The sequence below is a fragment of the Argentina silus genome (assembly GCF_951799395.1).
Source record: "Argentina silus genome assembly, chromosome: X".
Classification (NCBI taxonomy): domain Eukaryota; kingdom Metazoa; phylum Chordata; class Actinopteri; order Argentiniformes; family Argentinidae; genus Argentina; species Argentina silus.
The window spans coordinates 44,716,223-44,736,222 of NC_139653.1; the positions used below are offsets into that span (position 1 = coordinate 44,716,223).

At 46.8% G+C, this 20,000-nt stretch overlaps 1 protein-coding gene across 1 annotated transcript in view; it reads right to left on the reverse strand.

Annotated features, from left to right (window-relative positions):
* The window catches only part of LOC310822412 (cell surface glycoprotein MUC18-like), a gene marked incomplete at its 3' end in the record, with an annotated part of 32,917 nt that overhangs the window by 1,641 nt on the left and 11,276 nt on the right, over positions 1–20,000 (reverse strand). Inside the window, exons 2-15 of the mRNA XM_083694750.1 lie at positions 9,183–9,307; positions 8,737–8,968; positions 8,291–8,361; positions 7,751–7,838; positions 7,055–7,234; positions 6,601–6,728; positions 6,117–6,252; positions 5,400–5,515; positions 4,990–5,131; positions 4,619–4,746; positions 4,155–4,296; positions 3,789–3,824; positions 1,569–1,613; positions 299–425 (exon numbers count right to left, since the gene is read on the reverse strand). Coding sequence (XP_083550876.1) covers positions 299–425; positions 1,569–1,613; positions 3,789–3,824; positions 4,155–4,296; positions 4,619–4,746; positions 4,990–5,131; positions 5,400–5,515; positions 6,117–6,252; positions 6,601–6,728; positions 7,055–7,234; positions 7,751–7,838; positions 8,291–8,361; positions 8,737–8,968; positions 9,183–9,307 — 1,696 coding nt within the window. The remainder of the gene's footprint in view (positions 1–298; positions 426–1,568; positions 1,614–3,788; positions 3,825–4,154; positions 4,297–4,618; positions 4,747–4,989; positions 5,132–5,399; positions 5,516–6,116; positions 6,253–6,600; positions 6,729–7,054; positions 7,235–7,750; positions 7,839–8,290; positions 8,362–8,736; positions 8,969–9,182; positions 9,308–20,000) is intronic.

Genomic DNA, 20,000 nt, shown 5'->3' on the forward strand with positions numbered 1-20,000 from the left:
AATGTTCTCATATCAATCACAAGAAGCCCCCTTATCAGAGGTGGTGGGAGACAGAGTGTTCTATTAGGAAGAGTGGCGCCTGTGAAGCGTTTTCGATTGGCCAGCAACAAATAGTTATATACCATTATACCAACAGAGCATGTTGCCAGGCAACCAGTTGTTAGTCCAGTAAAAAAAAATACAATATTGGGTAAATCAGGAAGTTTCACCAGGAAACTATAAGGAACTATTTGAAGCTCATTGGCACACACTTTTCTAATATACCACTCTGGTGGGAGAGGGAGAGAGAGAGACTCACAGGTCTTGCTTGCCCGAACGTCCACAGGGGATCTTGCCCTTCTTGTAGAGGAAGTAGAGAACACTGCCCAGGATGGCCAGCACCAGGATACAGATGATGATGACAGCAATGATGACTCCGCTGCCCTCTGGTGGCAGAGAAACAGAGGTGCAGGCAACCGCGGGTCATTCATTGTTCGTTCAGCGGGAGAGAGTGCGTGCAAGACAATGAGGGGTGCAGATGAAACAGGCAGTGTCGTGCAGCATCAGAGGGTGACACAGCACCATTCAGAGCAGTCGCGTGTGCACCAGTAGGGGCTGGTGGAGGTAGACATCGGAGGACGGGCTCATTGTAATGCATGAGATGGTTTTGATCCATTCCTCAATCCATTCCATGTATTACAATGAGCCCATCCTCCGATTTCTACTACCGCCCTGCCTCCACTGGTGTGTACAGTAGCATCATTCATAAAGAAGTGCATCGCATGCACAGGGTGTGTGATCAGTGGTGGCTGGTGGATGGAGAAATGATCGGGCTCATTGGGATGGAACGGGATGAGGTATGGTAATGTGTTTCTGATTGAGATGAAACCAAGCTTGCTCCCAGAAATGTTGGTTGAATAAAATAACCGCATCGCAGCAAGAGTGTTTGGCTCTCTTTTCTTTTTCTGATATGTGTTTGATACCATTCCTCATTCCGTTCCATGCATTACAGGCCGTCCTCCGGGTTTTCTCCTTGTAGCGATGACGACCAGGCCAATAGTTTTGTGGTCAGTTCATCGTAGATGGGACCTTTAACGGGGCGTAAAGATCAGTGAGGACAGGACATCCCTATTCCCAGTGCTAATCTGCTCTGCTCTGTCAGGGAGGCTTGAGCTAGGAGGCGGCATGACAGAGAGAGAGAGAGAGAGAGAGAGAGAGAGAGAGAGAGAGAGAGAGAGAGGGAGAGAGAGAGAGAGAGAGAGAGGGAGGGAGGGAGGGAGAGAGAGAGAGAAGATCCAGGATGCCGTGTGTGAGAGTGGAGGAGGTTGAGAGGCGTGCAGTCCAGGCAGTGTGTGTGTGTGTGTGTGTGTGTGTGTGGTGTGTGTGTGTGTGTCTGTGTGTGTGTGTGTGTCTGTGTGTGTGTGTGTGTGTGTCTGTGTGTGTGTGTGTGTGTGTGTGTGTGTGTGTGTGTGTGTGTGTGTGTGTGTGTGTGTGGATGGTGAAAGCAGCCATCTCAAGTGCACAATATGTGGTTGGTGGGGGGATGGACGGGAGTTAATACCAATGGACTGGGAACATTAGGCACAAACCTTTGGTGACTTTCTTCGGAGGGGGAGCTGTTTCAGGTGGTAATACTGAGACAGACAGCAGGGACACAGCTACTGAGACAGACAGCAGGGACACAGTTACTGAGACAGACAGCAGGGACACAGTTACTGAGACAGACAGCAGGGACACAGTTACTGAGACAGACAGCAGGGACACAGTTACTGAGACAGACAGCAGGGACACAGTTACTGAGACAGACAGCAGGGACACAGTTACTGAGACAGACAGCAGGGACACAGTTACCCAGAGAGTATAGAACAGCCACCATATGAACCCAGGGGGGCAAAAGAGGGCAAAACCTCTGCCCTCCTGGATGTTGTTGTTTTTTTACACACCCTCTCCCATTGTGCCCTTTTTGGTTAAAAAGCACCTGCCCTTAAATAAGTCTTTGCGCGTCCCTGGATGAACGTAATCATGTAGCTTATAAAGGCACAGATAGATAGATAGATAGATAGATAGATAGATAGATAGATAGATAGATGATAGATAGATAGATAGATAGATAGATAGATAGATAGATAGATAGATAGATAGGTAGGTAGGTAGGTAGGTAGGTAGGTAGGTAGGTAGGTAGGTAGGTAGGTAGGTAGGTAGGTAGATAGGTAGGTAGGTAGGTAGGTAGGTAGGTAGGTAGGTAGGTAGGTAGGTAGGTAGGTAGGTAGGTAGGTAGGTAGGTAGGTAGGTAGGTAGGTAGGTAGGTAGGTAGATAGATAGATAGATAGATAGATAGATAGATAGATAGATAGATAGATAGATAGATAGATAGATAGATAGATAGATAGATAGATAGATAGATAGGTAGATAGGTAGATAGATAGATAGGTAGATAGATACAGTGTCATGCAGGCGTAGGAAGACTCTGGGCTAAACACACCTGTCATTTCCAGGAGCTGTTTAATCTCATTTAGCAGGAAAGAAGAAAGAGAGTGACCCTACAGATCAGGGTTTTCCCTCAGAGCAGCGTTAGATTTCCTGGCATGACGTTAGCCGTTAGCCAGCGGTGCTCTGAGGTACGTAATAGAAGTCAGGAGATGGCCTGAGAGCACTTTAACCATCACAGCCTTCTACTGTTACCCCACACACACTCACACTCACACTCACACACACTCACACACACTCACACACACACACACTCACACACACTCACACTCACACACACACACACACACACACACACACACACCTCCTCTCTCTCCTCTCTTCTCTTCTCTGTGTGGCTGCACGGCTAAATACCGTCACTTACTTATGACAACATCCCTCAATATGATCTAAACTATAATAAATAATTCCATTGAATTACATTTCTTATCAAGAGACCAGATGAAGGCCTGTTACAACAGCTATTATATAAGGAATCAACACATGGAAAATAAAATAGCTCCAGCCGCAATTAGTCAATAAAATGGTTCTCAACCATAACAGCCCTCATCAGTGTAACCCTTAATGCGGCCATAAAGAGCCTTTAATGAGCCAGTTTGGTAATTACTACAATTTGGTATTCACTAAAATGTCGCATTCCCCCCCCCCCCCCTCTCTCTCTCTCTCTCTCTCTCTCTCTCTCTCTCTCTCTCTCTCTCTCTCTCTCTCTCTCTCTCTCTCTCTCTCTCTCTCTCTCTCTCTCTCATTCTTTCTGTCTGACTCACACAGAGAAAAGGGCAAACCAGTAAACTACAAACCAGTAAGCTACAAACCAGAGAGAAATCTGACAATGCAGTGCTGATGAGCAGTGCTGATGAGTACTATATGCACAATGTGTCTATGAACAATATTAACTCCTTAAAGTGGCAATCTGGGATTGGTGCATACATTTTTTGACTTTTAAATGAATGACATATAGCCATTGATTCTTGAAGAACATAACATATAAATGCCTCATGAGCTTGGTTCAACTGTTTTACCCCACCAGAACCCAACATACAGGCTTGTTTTACTCCGTTTTGTAAACAGTGTAATTCTAAAGAAACACTGTATAGCTTCAAAACATGGTTAAAACTATCTTTTTGATCTCATGGATGATCAGTCCGTGCATCCATAGCTCTGTCTATGAATTTGAGAGTGATTACATTTCTCCAGCCCCATCTCTCAGCTGTTAACCAAAAATGTGGCGGGGAGACCGCTTTGTTGTTGTTTAAATCCCAGATTGCCCCTTTAATGCCATGACAATGTTATAATGTCCCAGGTGTACAGTGGTGTTATCTTACCTGTAGTTGTGGTAGCAGAGGAGGTAGTATGGGGAACTGAAAACAGGGAGAGGGAGAGGGAGAGGGACACCCCATGTTAACACACTAGGTTAGGAGGGCAAACAATACAACACACACAAACGCACACATGTGCACACACACACGAGCATACACACACAAACACACACACACACACACACACACACACACACACACACACACTCACACACTCACACAAACACACACACACACACACACATACAATGTAAAGCTAGCTACATGTATTAAGACAAAGACCACACACACACACACACACACACACACACACACACATACACACACATTGAGAGGAGAGGAGAAGATAGGAGAGGGAGAACTCAAACTCACTGGCTTTGATGCTGAAGGACGTGGTGTCCGATCCAAAGTTGTTGGTGGCGTTACAGTATGCAGTGATGTCAGAGGTCACTTTGACACTCACCACACTGAGAACTCCACCGTCTAGCTGTCTGTATGACACCTCCTTCAGGACCTGACAGACAGACATACAGACAGACAGGCGGACAGGCGGACAGACAGGCGGACAGACAGGTGGACAGGCAGGTGGACAGACAGACAGACAGTGAGGGAGTACACAGTAGATAAGAGTTTGACCGACAGAATCACAAACATCAACAGTGATCAAATAGTTGAGAGGTTGACTGGTTCACAAAAGAACGTTTTTTCAATCAGATAATTGCTGCGCAATGAAGGACGCACAGATATGTGCGTGACGTGAGTGACACAGAAAAACGCAATAATGTGGCCAGTCGGAGTCCCTGTGTCCGGTAGTATTCTGTCTCTGACTGATCTACCTGTTCATCTGAGGTGGTCCAGGTGATGATGGGGGCGGGGTGTCCTGTTGCGTAGCAGCTCAGGTTGACAGACGTGTCCATGCCCTGCTCCAGGGCTGAGTCAGGTGCCTTCTTGATCTCTGGGGGACCTGGGGGAAGGAGGGGGGGGGGGGGGGGGGGCAGAGAGAGAGGGGGCCAGAGAGAGAGGGGGCCAGAGAGAGAGGTGGCAGAGAGAGAGAGAGAGAGAGAGAGAGAGAGAGACAGAGAGAGAGAGAGAGAGAGAGAGACAGAGAGAGTGAAAAAAGAGACAATACAGAACTCTTGATCATACTTTAATTGTGAAAGTACTATTCTGTGAACTATGTTTTTTTAATTTGACGGAGGGGTCTCACCCTGTACCAGAACATTTAGCGTTCCGCTGGTCTCCAGTCCCTCCAGCGTGGGGACCGTCACCATACACACATACATCCCTGCTGTGTCATAGTCAGCATCCTTCAACGTCATCTTGTGGCCCTCGGCAACCTGCTCTCCGTTCTACACACACACACACACACACACACACACACACACACACACACACACACACACACACACACACCTAAATGTAAAGCTAGCTACATGTATTAAGACAAAGACCTGTAATCTATCTAGGCACTCCCATGTAGCTCTGTACTAACTGTGTGTGTGTGTGTGTGTGTGTGTGTGTGTGTGTGTGTGTGTGTGTGTGTGTGTGTGTGTGTGTGTGTGTGTGTTTGTCTGTCTGTCTGTACATGCCCCTGCACGTGTGTGTTGACTGACCTACCTTGAACCAGATAGTGTCTGTTTGGAGGGAGGACAGGGCGTTACAGGTGGCTACCAGCTCCTCCCCCAGTGACATCACATGCGTCTCTTTAGGGAGCACTACAGCAGGTTCCAGATCTGCAGAGACACATATGTTTGATACCATTCCTCATTCCATTCCATGCATTACAATTAGCCCATCCTCCAATTTCTACCTCCACCAGCCTCCACTGATCTAGACAACACTACCTTTGACAAGCAACTGTACTCTAACAGCATGCTTCAGTGTCCCACTAGGACTGGAGGGCTGTACGACTGAAAAGACAGTCCTATTAGTCCTATTGGTCCTATTAATGTGACTCATAGAAATTATATGATATAATATATCTAAGTGACCCTCTGTATCCCAAATTTGGGGTCAGGAACCCATGTGGGGGCCCCAGAGAAAATCAAACTAACCTCTATGATTTGATAAATAAGACACACATATTTTTATTTTGTATGAAGACAAACATTGTCTGTGTATTGCATCTGAAGCCTATATTAAAGTGTTTTGGGGTTCAAATCCAACCAATTAGAGCATCTTTTAGGCGATTGGAATACACTTAGATGTCATTATGATGTTGGCAAATCCCGCAATCAAGTTGTTGAGGTCACAGTTAATTATTGATGTCAATTTGGGGTCACGAGACAAACAAGTTTGGGAACCCCTGCTGTACTAGAAGATGATGTAACTCACAGTTAACCACAAGGTTTATTTCATTCGATAACTCCAGGTATGTGTCCAGGTCCAGCGACACACACTCATAAACGCCGTTGTTCAAACGTGTCACTTCCTTTATAACCAAACTGTTCAGGTCTGAGTTGATCTCTTTCTATAGACAAGAAGAGAAAGGTGTTGTAGACAGTATTTTCACAGACAGACAGACAGACAGACAGACAGACAGACAGACAGACAGAGAAAGACAGACAGACAGAGAAAGACAGACAGACAGACAGACAGACAGACAGAGAAAGACAGACAGACAGACAGACAGACAGACAGAGAAAGACAAACAGACAGACGGACAAACAGACAGCCACGCATGCACGGACGCACTGAGGAATACGTTTTTTGACATCTTTCCTCATTCCATTCCATGCATTACAAATGAGTCTGTCCTCCGATTTCTACCTCCACCAGCCTCCACTGTTGGACACAAAGGAGTGCTTCTTCTCCTTACCCCATTATGCTTAAAGGAGAGAGGTGGTGGAGGATTCCCGTCGACTTGGCAACGAATCTCAACTGTATCCCCTTCTTTGACACCTCCCTGTGGTGACTCCACCCACACTTTAGTGTATGTTGACGGGTCTGAGGCAGAGGAGAGGAGAGGACTATCATTCTTAAAGAACATGATTCAGACTGGACAAGATTATAGATGGCATGGACATGGTTTGTGTGTTTTCAAAGGCATGTAACTGTTTTTGTAGGATCATCCTGTTGGTTACAAATGAAACTGTGAACTCACAGAAAGTGAGGCTTGTGTGTGTGTGTGTGTGTGTGTGTGTGTGTGTGTGTGTGTGTGTGTGTGTGTGTGTGTGTGTGTGTGTGTGTGTGTGTGTCTGTGTGTGTGTGTGTGTGTGTGTGTGTGTGTGTGTGTGTGTGTGTATGTGTGTGTGTGTATGTTTGTGACTCACAGTGGACAGTGATGTTGATGGCGGCGGTATCGATCATTTTGGTCGCCCAAGGGACAAAGTAGCTGACCTCGCAGTAGAAATGAGCATCCTTGTCCTTCTCCACCACCTTCATGTGCAGGTGACTCTGGACTGTGAATAGGCCACTGGACTCCGTAGTGGTCGAGGAAACCACACTCACCTCTGACACACACATACACACAGACACATACAGAGAGAGAGAGAGAGAGAGAGAGAGAGAGAGAGAGAGAGAGAGAGAGAGAGAGAGAGAGAGAGCACATGGAAGAACCTCAGTTAGTTGCTTGTGAATGTAGACTGTAACTGAAATCACCTCTACAATCTGCTATCACCTGTAAATAAATCTGCATTTCACCGCTTCAGAAATACTTTTGTTCCATGTTTACATGTTGCTAGCTGAATCTTTGAGTAGGAAGAGTAAAACAGTGGATATAGGGTTAGATGGTTGTTATGCCTCTATAGGTCCATGGCCCCTTCTGTTGTTAGAAACTTGATTGCTCGAGTCCTCTCCTTCGTCCTCCACTCTCCTCCTCAAAAAGCATTGTGGAGGAGCCTAGATCTTCTCCTCCGATAGTTTTGTGTAGGAAATGTTATAATTACTCTATAGTTTGAGTAGGAAAAGAGTGTAGGACGGAGGAGAGTATGCCAGGAAATCAAATTTCCATGGTTGTCTGTTCTCACCATCAGGTTGGGTCTGTAGAGGGGTCTGGTCACGGTACCATGTGATATTGGGCTTGGGGTAGCCGTTCTTAGCTTCACACGTCCCTATCTGGAGGACAGATATACAGTAAGTGGCGTGAAAGGTCAAAGGTCAGTGCACGTTCACGCATCTTGTTAAAGGACCTGAGAAATTCTTTCAACATGTAATTCAATGTTTATCCTCAAGGCTGCTGCATGTGACGTTAAACTCTAGAAAATTAGCAACAGATTTTCACACTTTACTTAAAATGTGCTTATTGGAATAATGTTATAACATTGTTAAAAGAGAAGTTTATATGCATTCTGGTTCAATTATTGTATTATAGGTCTGCAACCGGTGTATCAATACATGGTTTTAGAGGTCGCTACTGTATGTCGCCCTCTTGGTACTAGGGGATGGTACTACAAGATAAAAAACAAGTCAAGAATTCCTCAGGACCCTAATCATGTGTTCTCTCTCTCCTCTACTGTCATAGGCTGAAGTTGTGAGTGACAGCTGTAGCAGCAGCAGCGGGGTTTTACCTTGGATGGGGTGTCGCTGGTGACGGAGATCCCCACGTCCACGCTTTCAATGGTGGGGTACTGAGGCGTCGCTGTGAAATCATGACATCATGTAAGAAGAAAGGTGTGACACTCTATGACATTGGGATCAGTGGGGGTTGGTGGAGGTGGTCAATCGGAGATGGGCTCATTTTAATGCATGGAATGGAATAAGGGATTGGTATCAAACACACACACACGTGTTTGAAACCATTCCATTCTTTACAATGAGCCCGCCCTCCGATTTTTACCTCCACCAGTGTTGCAAGACACAGAATCCTAACTCCAGATCTTCACGCGTGTAAATTAAATCACACCGCAAATTTCCCATTGAAATGAATGCAGGATTTACGCAAATGTTGGAGTTACGTGCACAGATCTCAAGGTCAGGATTCCACCCTTTGTGAATCAGGCTCTCGGTCTCGTACCAAACACCCTTAGCTGAGTGCGTCCCTCGCTGATCCCGCCAGTCTGCAAGCTGACTTGACAGATGAACTCCAGCTCATCCGTCAGCTCCACGTCTCTGATGGTCAGGACAAGTTCACCGTTCTCTGCTGTCCCGTTAACGCTGATCCGGTCCGTGAGGGGCGTGCCCCGGTCCACGACCTCCGTAGCGCTGTCCCGGTAGTAGATCCTCTGCCTGACGTTGCTGTGCGTCATCTACCGACCAATAGGAAAACTGTGTGTCATCTACTGACCAATAGGAAAACAGTGTGGAGCTTGTTAGTATGTGTGTGTGTGTGTGTGTGTGTGTGTGTGTGTGTGTGTGTCTGTCTGTCTGTCTGTCTATCTGTGTGTGTGTGTGTGTGTGTGTGTGTGTGTGTGTGTGTGTGTGTGTGTGTGTGTGTGTGTGTGTATGTGACACGACACTTACAATGTACCACTGGATCATCACCCCTCCTATCCTGTCTGAAGAGGTGAACATACAGTTGATGTGAGCCTGGTCTCCCCGGGACACCTCCACTCTGTCTTCCATGTTGACCTCCACATCGGCCCACCCTGCAGACACACACACACACGGACGTCAGTTGTACTGCAGTCTACAAAAGCTAGCTATGAATATGATACACACACACGCACACGCACACGCACACGCTCACGCTCACGCTCACACGCACACGCACACGCACACTCACACTCACACTCACACTCACACTCACACTCACACTCACACTCACACACTCACACTCACACACACACTCACACTCACACACACACACACACACACACACACACTCACACTCACACTCACACTCACACTCACACTCACACTCACACTCACACTCACACTCACACACACACTCACACACACACACAGCTGCCTGGCATAGTGGTGGGAGCTGGGTCGGGCATGGTGATAATGGTGAAAGGAGAGGGAGAGATGCTATGAGAGGAATTCTGAGAGCCCACCCATGTCCTTATTAATGTGCTGCATTCCAGCCTGTCACCCTCGGGAGGGAAGAAAGGCTCGATTTACAGACGGTATAGTACCCCAGTGTTCCCTCTCTCTCTCACACACAGAGGAACCACTGGTTTTCCCCCTTCAAGGGTCTCACAGTGTGATGCATCGTAGGAGGCCTCGACAGCCCATAACACACATTTGACCCTTTTACAATGTGAAAAGTAGACATCTCCTATAGCTTCTAGGTTGTTATGCTGTGTTGAAGTGTCACGGCATCGTGCAGCGTGTTGCGGATGCTTATACAGTATGTTTGACATTCGTCAATCCGCCATACTCAACATCCTGCTTAGAATAAAATGAAAAGAAAATCTGAAAACCTGTTTCTTCATGCACAGCTCACACCTCCACCCCCCCTCCCACCTCCACCCCCCTTCCCACCGCCCCAGCCTCTTTCCCTGGCTGGCCCAGAGCAGCTAATGGAGCTAGAAGGATGCTTTCCTACTTCAGAAATCACATTAGCTGCTCTGACAAAGACATTTCCTGTGCATTAGCAACATCAGGACAACAGCGCTGACGCACTCTGAACCTCCCATCTACCTAGGGACAGGGAGAGGAGGGGTGAGGTTAGGGGGTGGGGGTCGGGGTCGCAATACTACAACATGTGAAAAGCCCCTCTAATAGCGGCCACAGAAGGGAGGGCCGAGGTATTGTAGCCAGCCATACCCCAAAACCAAAAACACACGCACACACAAACACACACCTACACACACACACACAAACACACACACACACACACACACAAACACACACACACACACACACACACACAAACACACAAACACATAAACACACGCACACGCACACACACAGACACAAACACAGCATGTATTAGCAAGGTCAATCTGTAAACCTGACAGTCCAATACTTCTCACCATCGATTATGCCTGATGATGACACAGCAGATATGAACCGATGCCGACTGAACAGAGACCTCAATCATTATGACAGAAACACTGATGTGAGTGCCAACGACCGCCGGGTGCTGTGAGAGCTTTACCTCCTCCTCAACCTCTCAGTATGTCCCTGGCTCCCTGCTCCAGTGTGTGTTTTTACCTGGAGAGAGTGGGTTTAACCTAGTGGTGGCTCTCCTTCCCTAACTGGGAACATCTGTAGCCAGCGTGAGTCTTGGCTGCTGGGGAGGGAAAGGAAGGGGGGGGTGTAGTCATTACTGGGCCTCCTCCACGTGGTTCTACAGGGAGAAGTGGGGATGTGTGTGTGTGTGTGTGTGTGTGTGTGTGTGTGTGTGTGTACCAGAAGAGGCCCCTTACATTGGCCTGTAGTTGATAATGAGTGGGGAGGGAGGGGGAGAGGCCAGAGTGTGAGAGGAGCCGTGCCCCTTGTCCCACATATAGGTCTGGAGCAGGACAAGGTTTAGTGGTGCCCTGTTCCAGCACAGTTTACACAGACAACTAGTGGAGGCCAGTGGAGGTAGAAATCGGAGGACGGGCTCATTGTAATGCATGTGTTTGATAGCATTCCTCATTCCATTCCATGCATCATAGTGAGCCCATCCTCCGTTTTCTACTCCCACCAGCCTCCCCAGCCTCCCTGTTTTCTACTCCCACCAGCCTCCCCAGTCCCGCTAAATTACCAGTAAATGCCTCTGTAAACAGGGTTATACTGTGTACCCATGATGTGGAATGAAGACTCCTTAGAGGCACTCTTTCACATACTGTAGGTAGTCACCTCAGATATAAACACACTGCTTGATGTCAGCCACAAGTCTAAAAAAAATACCCCCTTCATTGTGACATTAAATACTTCTAATAAGTACTTCTAAGGTAATTGTGACTGAAATGTGATTATCTAGCCTAGGCTAGACACATTAAGATTGCTTAGAAAAGGGATTCACACATTTGCTTGGAAAACAGATTTACACATCCAGACAGACAGACAGACACAGACGCATGCCTACGAATCAAGCGCCTTCAGCTCCGTGATTGGCTGATTAAGACTAATGAGTGGGACAGGCGTCTGCAGTGAGTCTAACAACACCAGTGATTATGTCTAAGTGTTGACACACTCCTCACAGAGCAGACAACAGCTCAGAGCAGAGACTTTGTGGAGCCTTTACAGAGGAAGGTAAATGGATGATGTCCTGAGGCATTGATCCAGGGTCAGTTTTTTCCCCCTTCTATTAGATACATTTGGGATTTATGGGGAGTAAGCTGAACCTAGATCTGTGCCTGTGGGGCAACTAGTGCTTGATGGTGTCTTCCTTCACAGAAGCATGGAGGTGACGCAGCTGTCCTAAGGTATGCAAGAGCACATCAGACAGTGATGCACAGATAACATTTAAACAAACAATCCTCTAATTATATTCAAAGACACTTCACAGAGAAGAGGACCACAAAGCAGGCTTAATTACACAAAAGGCTTTGATTTGTAGACATAACTCCTGCCGACCAGCACCATAACAAAGATTCGCCAAGGTTCCTGTCTCATTCCCAGCTGGGTTTAGTTAGACCCTCCAGCTGCTACGCATCTTTCTCACCTCGCCTACACACACACACACACACACACACACACACACACACACACACACACACACACACACACACACACACACACACACACACACACACCAGCCAAGACAAAGAGCAGCAGCTAGACAGGTAGAAGAGATATGGCACTGTTTCTTCAAAGCATGGAATGTGTTTTGACTCAGGCGACTGACAGAGCTTCACCTGCCTCCCACCTGCCTAAATGTTCCTCTCCCAGATGCTGCGGAAGAGGGGTGAGAAAGAGGGGAGAGGAAGAAGGGAGAGGAAGAGAGGGGAGGAAGAGCAGAGAGAAAGAGGGAGAGGGGAGAGGGACAGGAAGAGGGGAGAAGGAGAGGAAGAGGGGAGAGGGAGAGGGGAGAGGAAGAGAGCAGGTAGGAATATACTGTCTGCTAGCAGAGACAGGGAGTTCTCTATCCATCCACCAGCCCCCCCCCCCCTCGACCTAGAGACTGCCTCTACAAGGCTGAACCGGTGATAAAGAAAATATATAAACTGCATACCAAGCAGTTTGTTGCACTGCTGCATGATGGGCTCATTTTAATGCATGGAATGAAATGAGGAATGGTATTGTGTTTGATAACATTCCTCATTCCATTCCATGCATTACAATGGGCCTGTCCTCCAATTTCTACATCCACCAGCCTCCACTGGATTCAGCAGGGCCCTGATGAGCAGCTAGGATGAATATTACATTATAAACAGGCGGCTAGAAACCAGGCTTCCCCTGCCCCTCATCAGAGGCTGTTTACAGTTTGTTTAGTGCATGCAGTTCGTCAACCCACATGAAATGGCTCACCGTCATCCATTAGCCCTTCCTGTCATGAGAAACAATGCAATGATTCACAGCAAACACAGATGAAATCTCACAACTGATTCTACAGTGAATAGCAAAGGGTCGTAGAAGCCCATAGAAGTCAAAGAGTCAAAATCACTCATTGCGTGATTGTGTGTTGTGTTGTGATATTTCAATACTGTACAGTACGTCCAACTCGTCCTTCATCATGACAGCTCACTGACATCTCTCCCATCTCATGTCACATCTAAGAATAACAGTGTCATATGAAATGTGTTTGCTTACATGATGGGGCAGATTTACAGTGCACTGACCTGCCTGCTACCAGATATAGCTCCCCTACGTCAACAGAGCATGTGAGAGCCTGAGAACCAGGGGGCTGACTTGGTCTCTTTTGTCTGGTTTGGAAAGAGGGAGAGAGATAGAGAGAGGAGGGGAGGGGAGATGGAGCGAGGGGGAGAGGGGGTGAGGAGAGAGGGAGAGGGGAGAGAAAGAGAGAGAGAGAGAGAGAGAGAGAGAGGGAGAGAGAGAGAGAGAAACAGAAAAGGGGAGAGAGAGATCGCAGGGGATTGTTGGCACACCGATTTGGCATTAGTTAAAGTAGCGTGCCGTCTCTGAGTTGTGCTGTAGCTTCTGACATTTGAGGGTAATCCTTCAACAGGACAAATACTACTGTAATATATATATATATATATATATATATATATATATATATATATATATATATAGAGAGAGAGAGAGAGAGAGAGAGAGAGAGAGAGAGAGAGAGAGAGAGAAGCGTGGATGGATAGGCCTGTGTCATGATGCCCTGCAGATTTCTCACAACATGGCCCCAGAGATTTGCCCTTCTATTTATTGTATTTATAGAGAGGGAGAGAGAGAGAGAGAGAGAGAGAGAGAGAGACCAGCCTCCCCTGTACTGTAGGTACAGCACCAACATGTCTGTGCCTTTCAACACCCCGGCTGATGAGAGCTCATGAGCCTGGCTAGTGAAGATATCAACCCAAAACACATTCCCCCTGTTTCCCACTACAACCAAATTCCTGACCTGTGTATTACACTTGCAAGCAGAGCCAGTGTGTGGAGGCCTCTTTTTTCTATTCCTATTCTGTTACAGGTGTGCACCTGCAATACAGGTGTGCACCTGTCGAATAGAGAATACAGGTGTGCACATGTCAAACAGAGAATAAAGGTGTGCAAAAAGCCCTTTTTGTCACTGTCTCCCTGTTGTCATACTCTTCAGATCCAGAGTGTCTCTCTCAGGCCTTCCCAAAGGGATGAGACTAAAGGGACCTTCCTGATCAGTATCCGGCTAGGTCAGGGGAGGCTGGTGGAGGTAGAAAACGGAAGACGGACTCATTGTAATGAATAGAATGGAATGAGGAATGGTATCAATCCTCATTCCATTCCATTTATTATAATGAGCCTGTCCTGCAATGTCTACCTCCACCAGCCTCCCCTGGACTAGGTCAAAACCTAAAGCTGACCCTAACCGTAACCAAATCCTTAACCCTAAAGCTACCTTAACCCTAACCCTAACCCTAACCCTAACCCTAAAGCTACCTTAACCCTAACCCTAACCAAGTTTGCTGGTTAGGCGTATCCTCTTAGTTTTTCCCTTCCAAAAATGTAAATACTACAGCCTTGTCAAACGCTCATCAATCAAACTAGCTCTGCTACCACACCCTGAATCCCCTCGAAAAGCCTTCACACATAGACAGACAGACAGATAGACAGACAGACAGATAGACAGACAGACAGATGGATAGTCATAGCTTCCCTTTAATTAGAATCATTGCATGCACGCATGCACGCGCGCACACACACAAACACACACACACACACGCAAACACACACACACACGCACACACACACAGAACCCCCCCCCCCCATAGTGCCCTAGGGAGACTCTGGTCATCCGCTAACAAGCGCCTAGCGTACCCCTGAATATTCTCTTTTACTCTTTTTTTTTATTTGGCTCTGAGTTTTACAACTTCCTGCTATATAATAGATCTTCTTACCTGAGGAACAAACAATATAATATATGAACAGCATTTCAGATAACAGTGGGGGGAAAACTAACATACCATTAGAGAGAATGACAACTTATTTCTTTGGTATAACAGATCTCTCTTTGATAAATATGCAGCAACTTTTGTGACATTTGATCTCAAAAACATCTCAGACAATGTTCAGAACTTTCATGTGACTGGCGTATCCAGAGGCCTAATACATTTACCGACACAACAGGGGAGGCTGGTGGAGGTAGAAATCGGAGGATGGGCTCATTGTAATTCACGGAATGGAATGAGGAATGGTATCAAACACATGTGCATGCATTACATTGAGCCCATCCTCCGATTTCTGCCTCCACCAGCCTCCCCATGCCATCCCTCCACGAGCTTACCCTGGTACACAACCTTATTACTAGAGCTACATTAGAGACCTTGGGACAATGCTACTGCTATTAGCTATGCTCCCACTCCCAGACTGGAACTTACACTGTGCTAAGCTACAGTAGCCAGCAAGCTAACATTGGTGAGGATAAGCTAGTGCTGCAGGGGCTGGGCAATGTTTTACAAGCTACCTTAATGGGGAAACAATACTGACATGGGCAGCTGCAGCAGTGAGAGTGTCCCAAACATTCCTGTGATACCAGAGACAAGGTCGGCTATCTGGTCACACTGGTCCAATACTGACAGTCCCCAAGGGGCCATTCTAATGCCTGCTGCATGCCATTCAACATGCCTGTGGGCCAAATGATTTATAAGACAGAGGAGGAGGAGGAGGAGGAGGAGGAGGAGGATGAGGGGAAAGTGAATACAGGAGGGAGGGAGAAACAGACCACACACAAAGAGAGAGAGAGACGTGGATGGATAGGCCTGTGTCGTGATGCCCTGCAGATTTCTCCACGACATGGCCCCAGAGATTTGCCCTTCTCTTTATTGTATTCAAGAGAGAGGGAGAGAGAGAGAGAGAGAGAGAGAGAGAGAGAGAGACAGACAGACAGACAGACAGACATACTTTTATCCTACTCAGTGAACCTGCTGCCCTTCACCCTTTCAGTGGGACACCTGTTCCAAGAATCACCTTTGGGTGGATTTCTATACTCTCACCTCCAGTTCATCCACCTGGACGTTATGAACATCCTCAGACTCCCACGGTGAAGACCCCTGAAAGTTCACTGACCAAATCCTCTTTGATTCTGAACTCCCATGTCCTCTCCTCAACAGATGCCCAGCGAAAAATACACTGTGTTCTCCTGCTTTGACAACTTGTAAGAGACTTATTGCACTTCTGCACAGCACGCAACCATTCCAACCCCCCACCGCTTTGTTACCCCGGTCCTCGACTACATGCTGTCAATGACTTCTGACATAACGTGGGACGTGGTCAGCTTCCCATGTCCAGCTCTCGGATTCTCTAACTATAAAAAGAAAGCAACAATAACAAATGTCCTTGAGGGTTGCATTCTGACTGTGATCTCGATCTCCCTCTTCCTCTCCCTCATGCCTGCCCCCATGGTGGTACCCCAAACTAACTCTATGGCGGCAGGAAAAGGCAGTGCACAACAAAAAAAACACAGCAGCCCACAAGTATGGGAACGGTCAGTAGGGACAATATTTTGGTGCTGCGTTGACTGTGACGACGGAGAGGGAGAGAGAGATAGAGAGAGAGAGAGAGAGAGAGAGGGAGGGAGAGAGAGAGAGAGAGAGAGAGGGAGAGAGAGCGAGAGAGAGAACGAGTCAGTCCCATGACATGGCTTCACAAGTATGGGATGTACTGGCAGCACTAGGCTATAGATAGCCACCTCTGGAAGCTATTTGTCCAGGCTGGTCCTTACATGACAAACTATTGGAGGGAGGCTCTCTCCTTTTTTGGTGTATGGTGAGAGGGGCAAGAATCCATGCCAGGCAGTATGCAGGACCAGGGTATGAGTGTCTCTGTCTCTCTGTGGCACGTAAAAACGGCTATTATGATCTATTTATCTGCGTGTATTCAAAATGTCAAAAGAAAAAAAAAATAATAATAACCCTAACCCTAACATGATGTTCAGGTGGAATGCTTTGAACAAAAATCCCCTTTGTATGGGTGCCAAAGTGACCTAAAGGATTATCCGTACAATTCTTATCTCAGCATCTCATGTCTTGAATGAAACAATAGTGTGAATGAAATAAGGATAAATGAGGACAAACTTCTATATATAGCGTGTTCACAATAATCACTTGACAGTCTCAACAGCTCTCTTGGCAAATTAAAGAGACAAATATTATTTAGAAAAATCCATCTCATAGATACTAGGCAGATTGTGATGCAGGGTGGTCGTTAAAAAACTCTGAATGAATTAATCTGTCCACAGTGACGGAGCTGTAAGAACTATGCTCAAGAGGGAGAGAATGAGGGAATGCCAGCCAACTTGTCCTCAATAAGGCAGTGTGTGTGTGTGTGTGTGTGTGTGTGTGTGTGTGTGTGTGTGTGTGTGTGTGTGTGTGTGTGTGTGTGTGTGTGTGTGTGTGTGTGTGTGTGTCGCTGGGCTGCTCTGGGTACACTCTCTCAATGGATCTCTCAAGCAGCAGAACAGTGGAGAAAAAGAGAAACTTCTGAGTCAATATTGGAACAGAACCTTTTTAATGACTTAATTAAATGTAATTAATTAATTCAAGTGAAATAGATATATCCATCTGTCTATCTTTCCACACAATAACCTCTGTCTATTCAGCTATCCATGACGTTCTCCATCTACCTACTGGTTGTGGCGAGCCCAATCTAAGCTCTAAGGAAGGGCTGGCCTCTGCCTCGGCACTGGATTCAGGGCCTGAGGGGCTCTAGTGGAGCCTCAGTATTGAATACTTGTGTTTACCTCACTAAACATTTATTTAATTAATTCACACTACCTAACTCATAAGAATGTTCTGTATGGAGGCACAGCTTCTCATTGAAGGAGGATAGTATTATCATGACACACTAAATCTGCACACTGTATGTATGAATGTACTTATAAATGATAGATCCACAGTGGCGGGTGCAGTACAGTGAGGCCTGAGGGACTAGTAACATAAAATAAACAGACACTAACATTAGTGGAGCCAGAGAGAGAGGGGGAGGGGGGGGGGGGGAGGTAGGGGGGGGGGGGGGGGGGCAGAAAAAGAAAAGGAGAGAGAGAGGGGGGAGCAGAGAGAGACAGAGAGAGAGAGAGAGAAAGAGAGAGAGAGAGAGAGAGAGAGAGAGAGAGATGGAAGTGAGCAAAGCAGTATGAGAGAAGGTGAAAGCTGCTTAAGGTTAAAAGGAAGCTAATGTGCCTTAGATCAGCAGAGATGCTGCTTTCAGGAAACAACATCTATTATTGATACTGAGCAGCAGGCTGAGACGATGGGAGACGAGGAGACACAGCTTCTGACGGAAGGCCAAGCATTCACCTCCACGCTCCCCACTTCAACCAATCAGATCGACTGCCAGGGGACCACTCCTGTCCTGCACCAGCCCCGGGACACGTCAGTGGAAAGCACTCCTCTTTGAGGCTGTGGTCTAACCTCCTGTACCCCATACCATCATCGTCACCGTCGTACACACCAGGGGAGGCTGGTGGAGGTAGAAATCGGAGGACGGGCCCATCGTAATGCATGGAACGGAATGAGGAAGGGTATCAAACGCACGCGTTCAAATGGTATCAAATGACGTTCCATGCATTACAAGGAGCCCATCCTTCGATTTTTCCACGTCCACCAGCCCGGCGTCATACACACCTATGAGTTACTGTAAACAAACACAGTCAACACCGGCAGAGATGAGGTTGCTTTGTCTGGCTCTTTGATTCATCAGTAATGGCAACCAAACCACACCGACCAGATCCAGTATCAGACGGTTGGCCAATCAATCACACACACAGAGACAGGCAGGCGGATGGAGGTGAATGAGGGATATACAGTATGGCTCTGTGTTTAGTGAGATAAACACAAGTATTCAATACTGAGGCTCCACTAGAGCCCCTCAGGCCCTGAATCCAGTGCCGAGGCAGAGGCCAGCCCTTCCTTAGAGCTTAGATTGGGCTCGCCACAACCAGTAGGTAGATGGAGAACGTCATGGATAGCTGAATAGACAGAGGTTATTGTGTGGAAAGATAGATAGATGGATATATCTATTTCACTTGACAGTGAGACAGGAGCCAGTGCTCCACAGCGATTGGCCACGGTGTCCAGGAGGGAGAGAGAGAGGACAGGAGGGGCCTGTTGGAGGAGCCTCAGCTGTGATGAGAGGCTGTAAATCGTCACTGAGAGGAACACAGAAGGCTCTGTGTGTGTTTGACCTCAGAGCAGAGGTCAAGAGGTTGAGAAGTTAGAAACACATCAATCACAGAGCTAGATAGAGAGGCTACAGGATTGGCAGCAATGACCAGTGTAGGCTGTCCCTCAGGCAGAAAACTCCATAGTTCAGATAGAGAGACACATTACAGTAGCATTTGCTAAACTTGGGTTCCCCCTATTTCAAATTGGGGTTTCCTGAGAAAATCTGACTAACCTCTATGATTTAATTAATAAGACACACACATGTTTATTTTGTATTGCACCTATGTTGCAGTGTTTTGGGGTTCAAATCCAACCTATTAGCTCTCCTCTTGTACGTCATTAGAACACACTTGAACGTCATTGTTATGTGTTAGCATAGCCCACAATCAAGTTGTTGGGGTCACAGGAAATTATTGATGTGAATTTGGAGTTGTGAGACAACATTTGTTATTATACAATAACAATAATAATAATAATAATAATAATTTACATTTTTCATAATACAAGAACAATCTCAAAGTGCATACTATACTATATGATCTGCCTACTCCCAGGGCCGAAGATGACTCTCTCTGCCCCTAGATTGACATGCTGTTTCACTTCCCAAATCAGAAGCACATGCCTGGGCTTCTCCTAATCAATACACCCG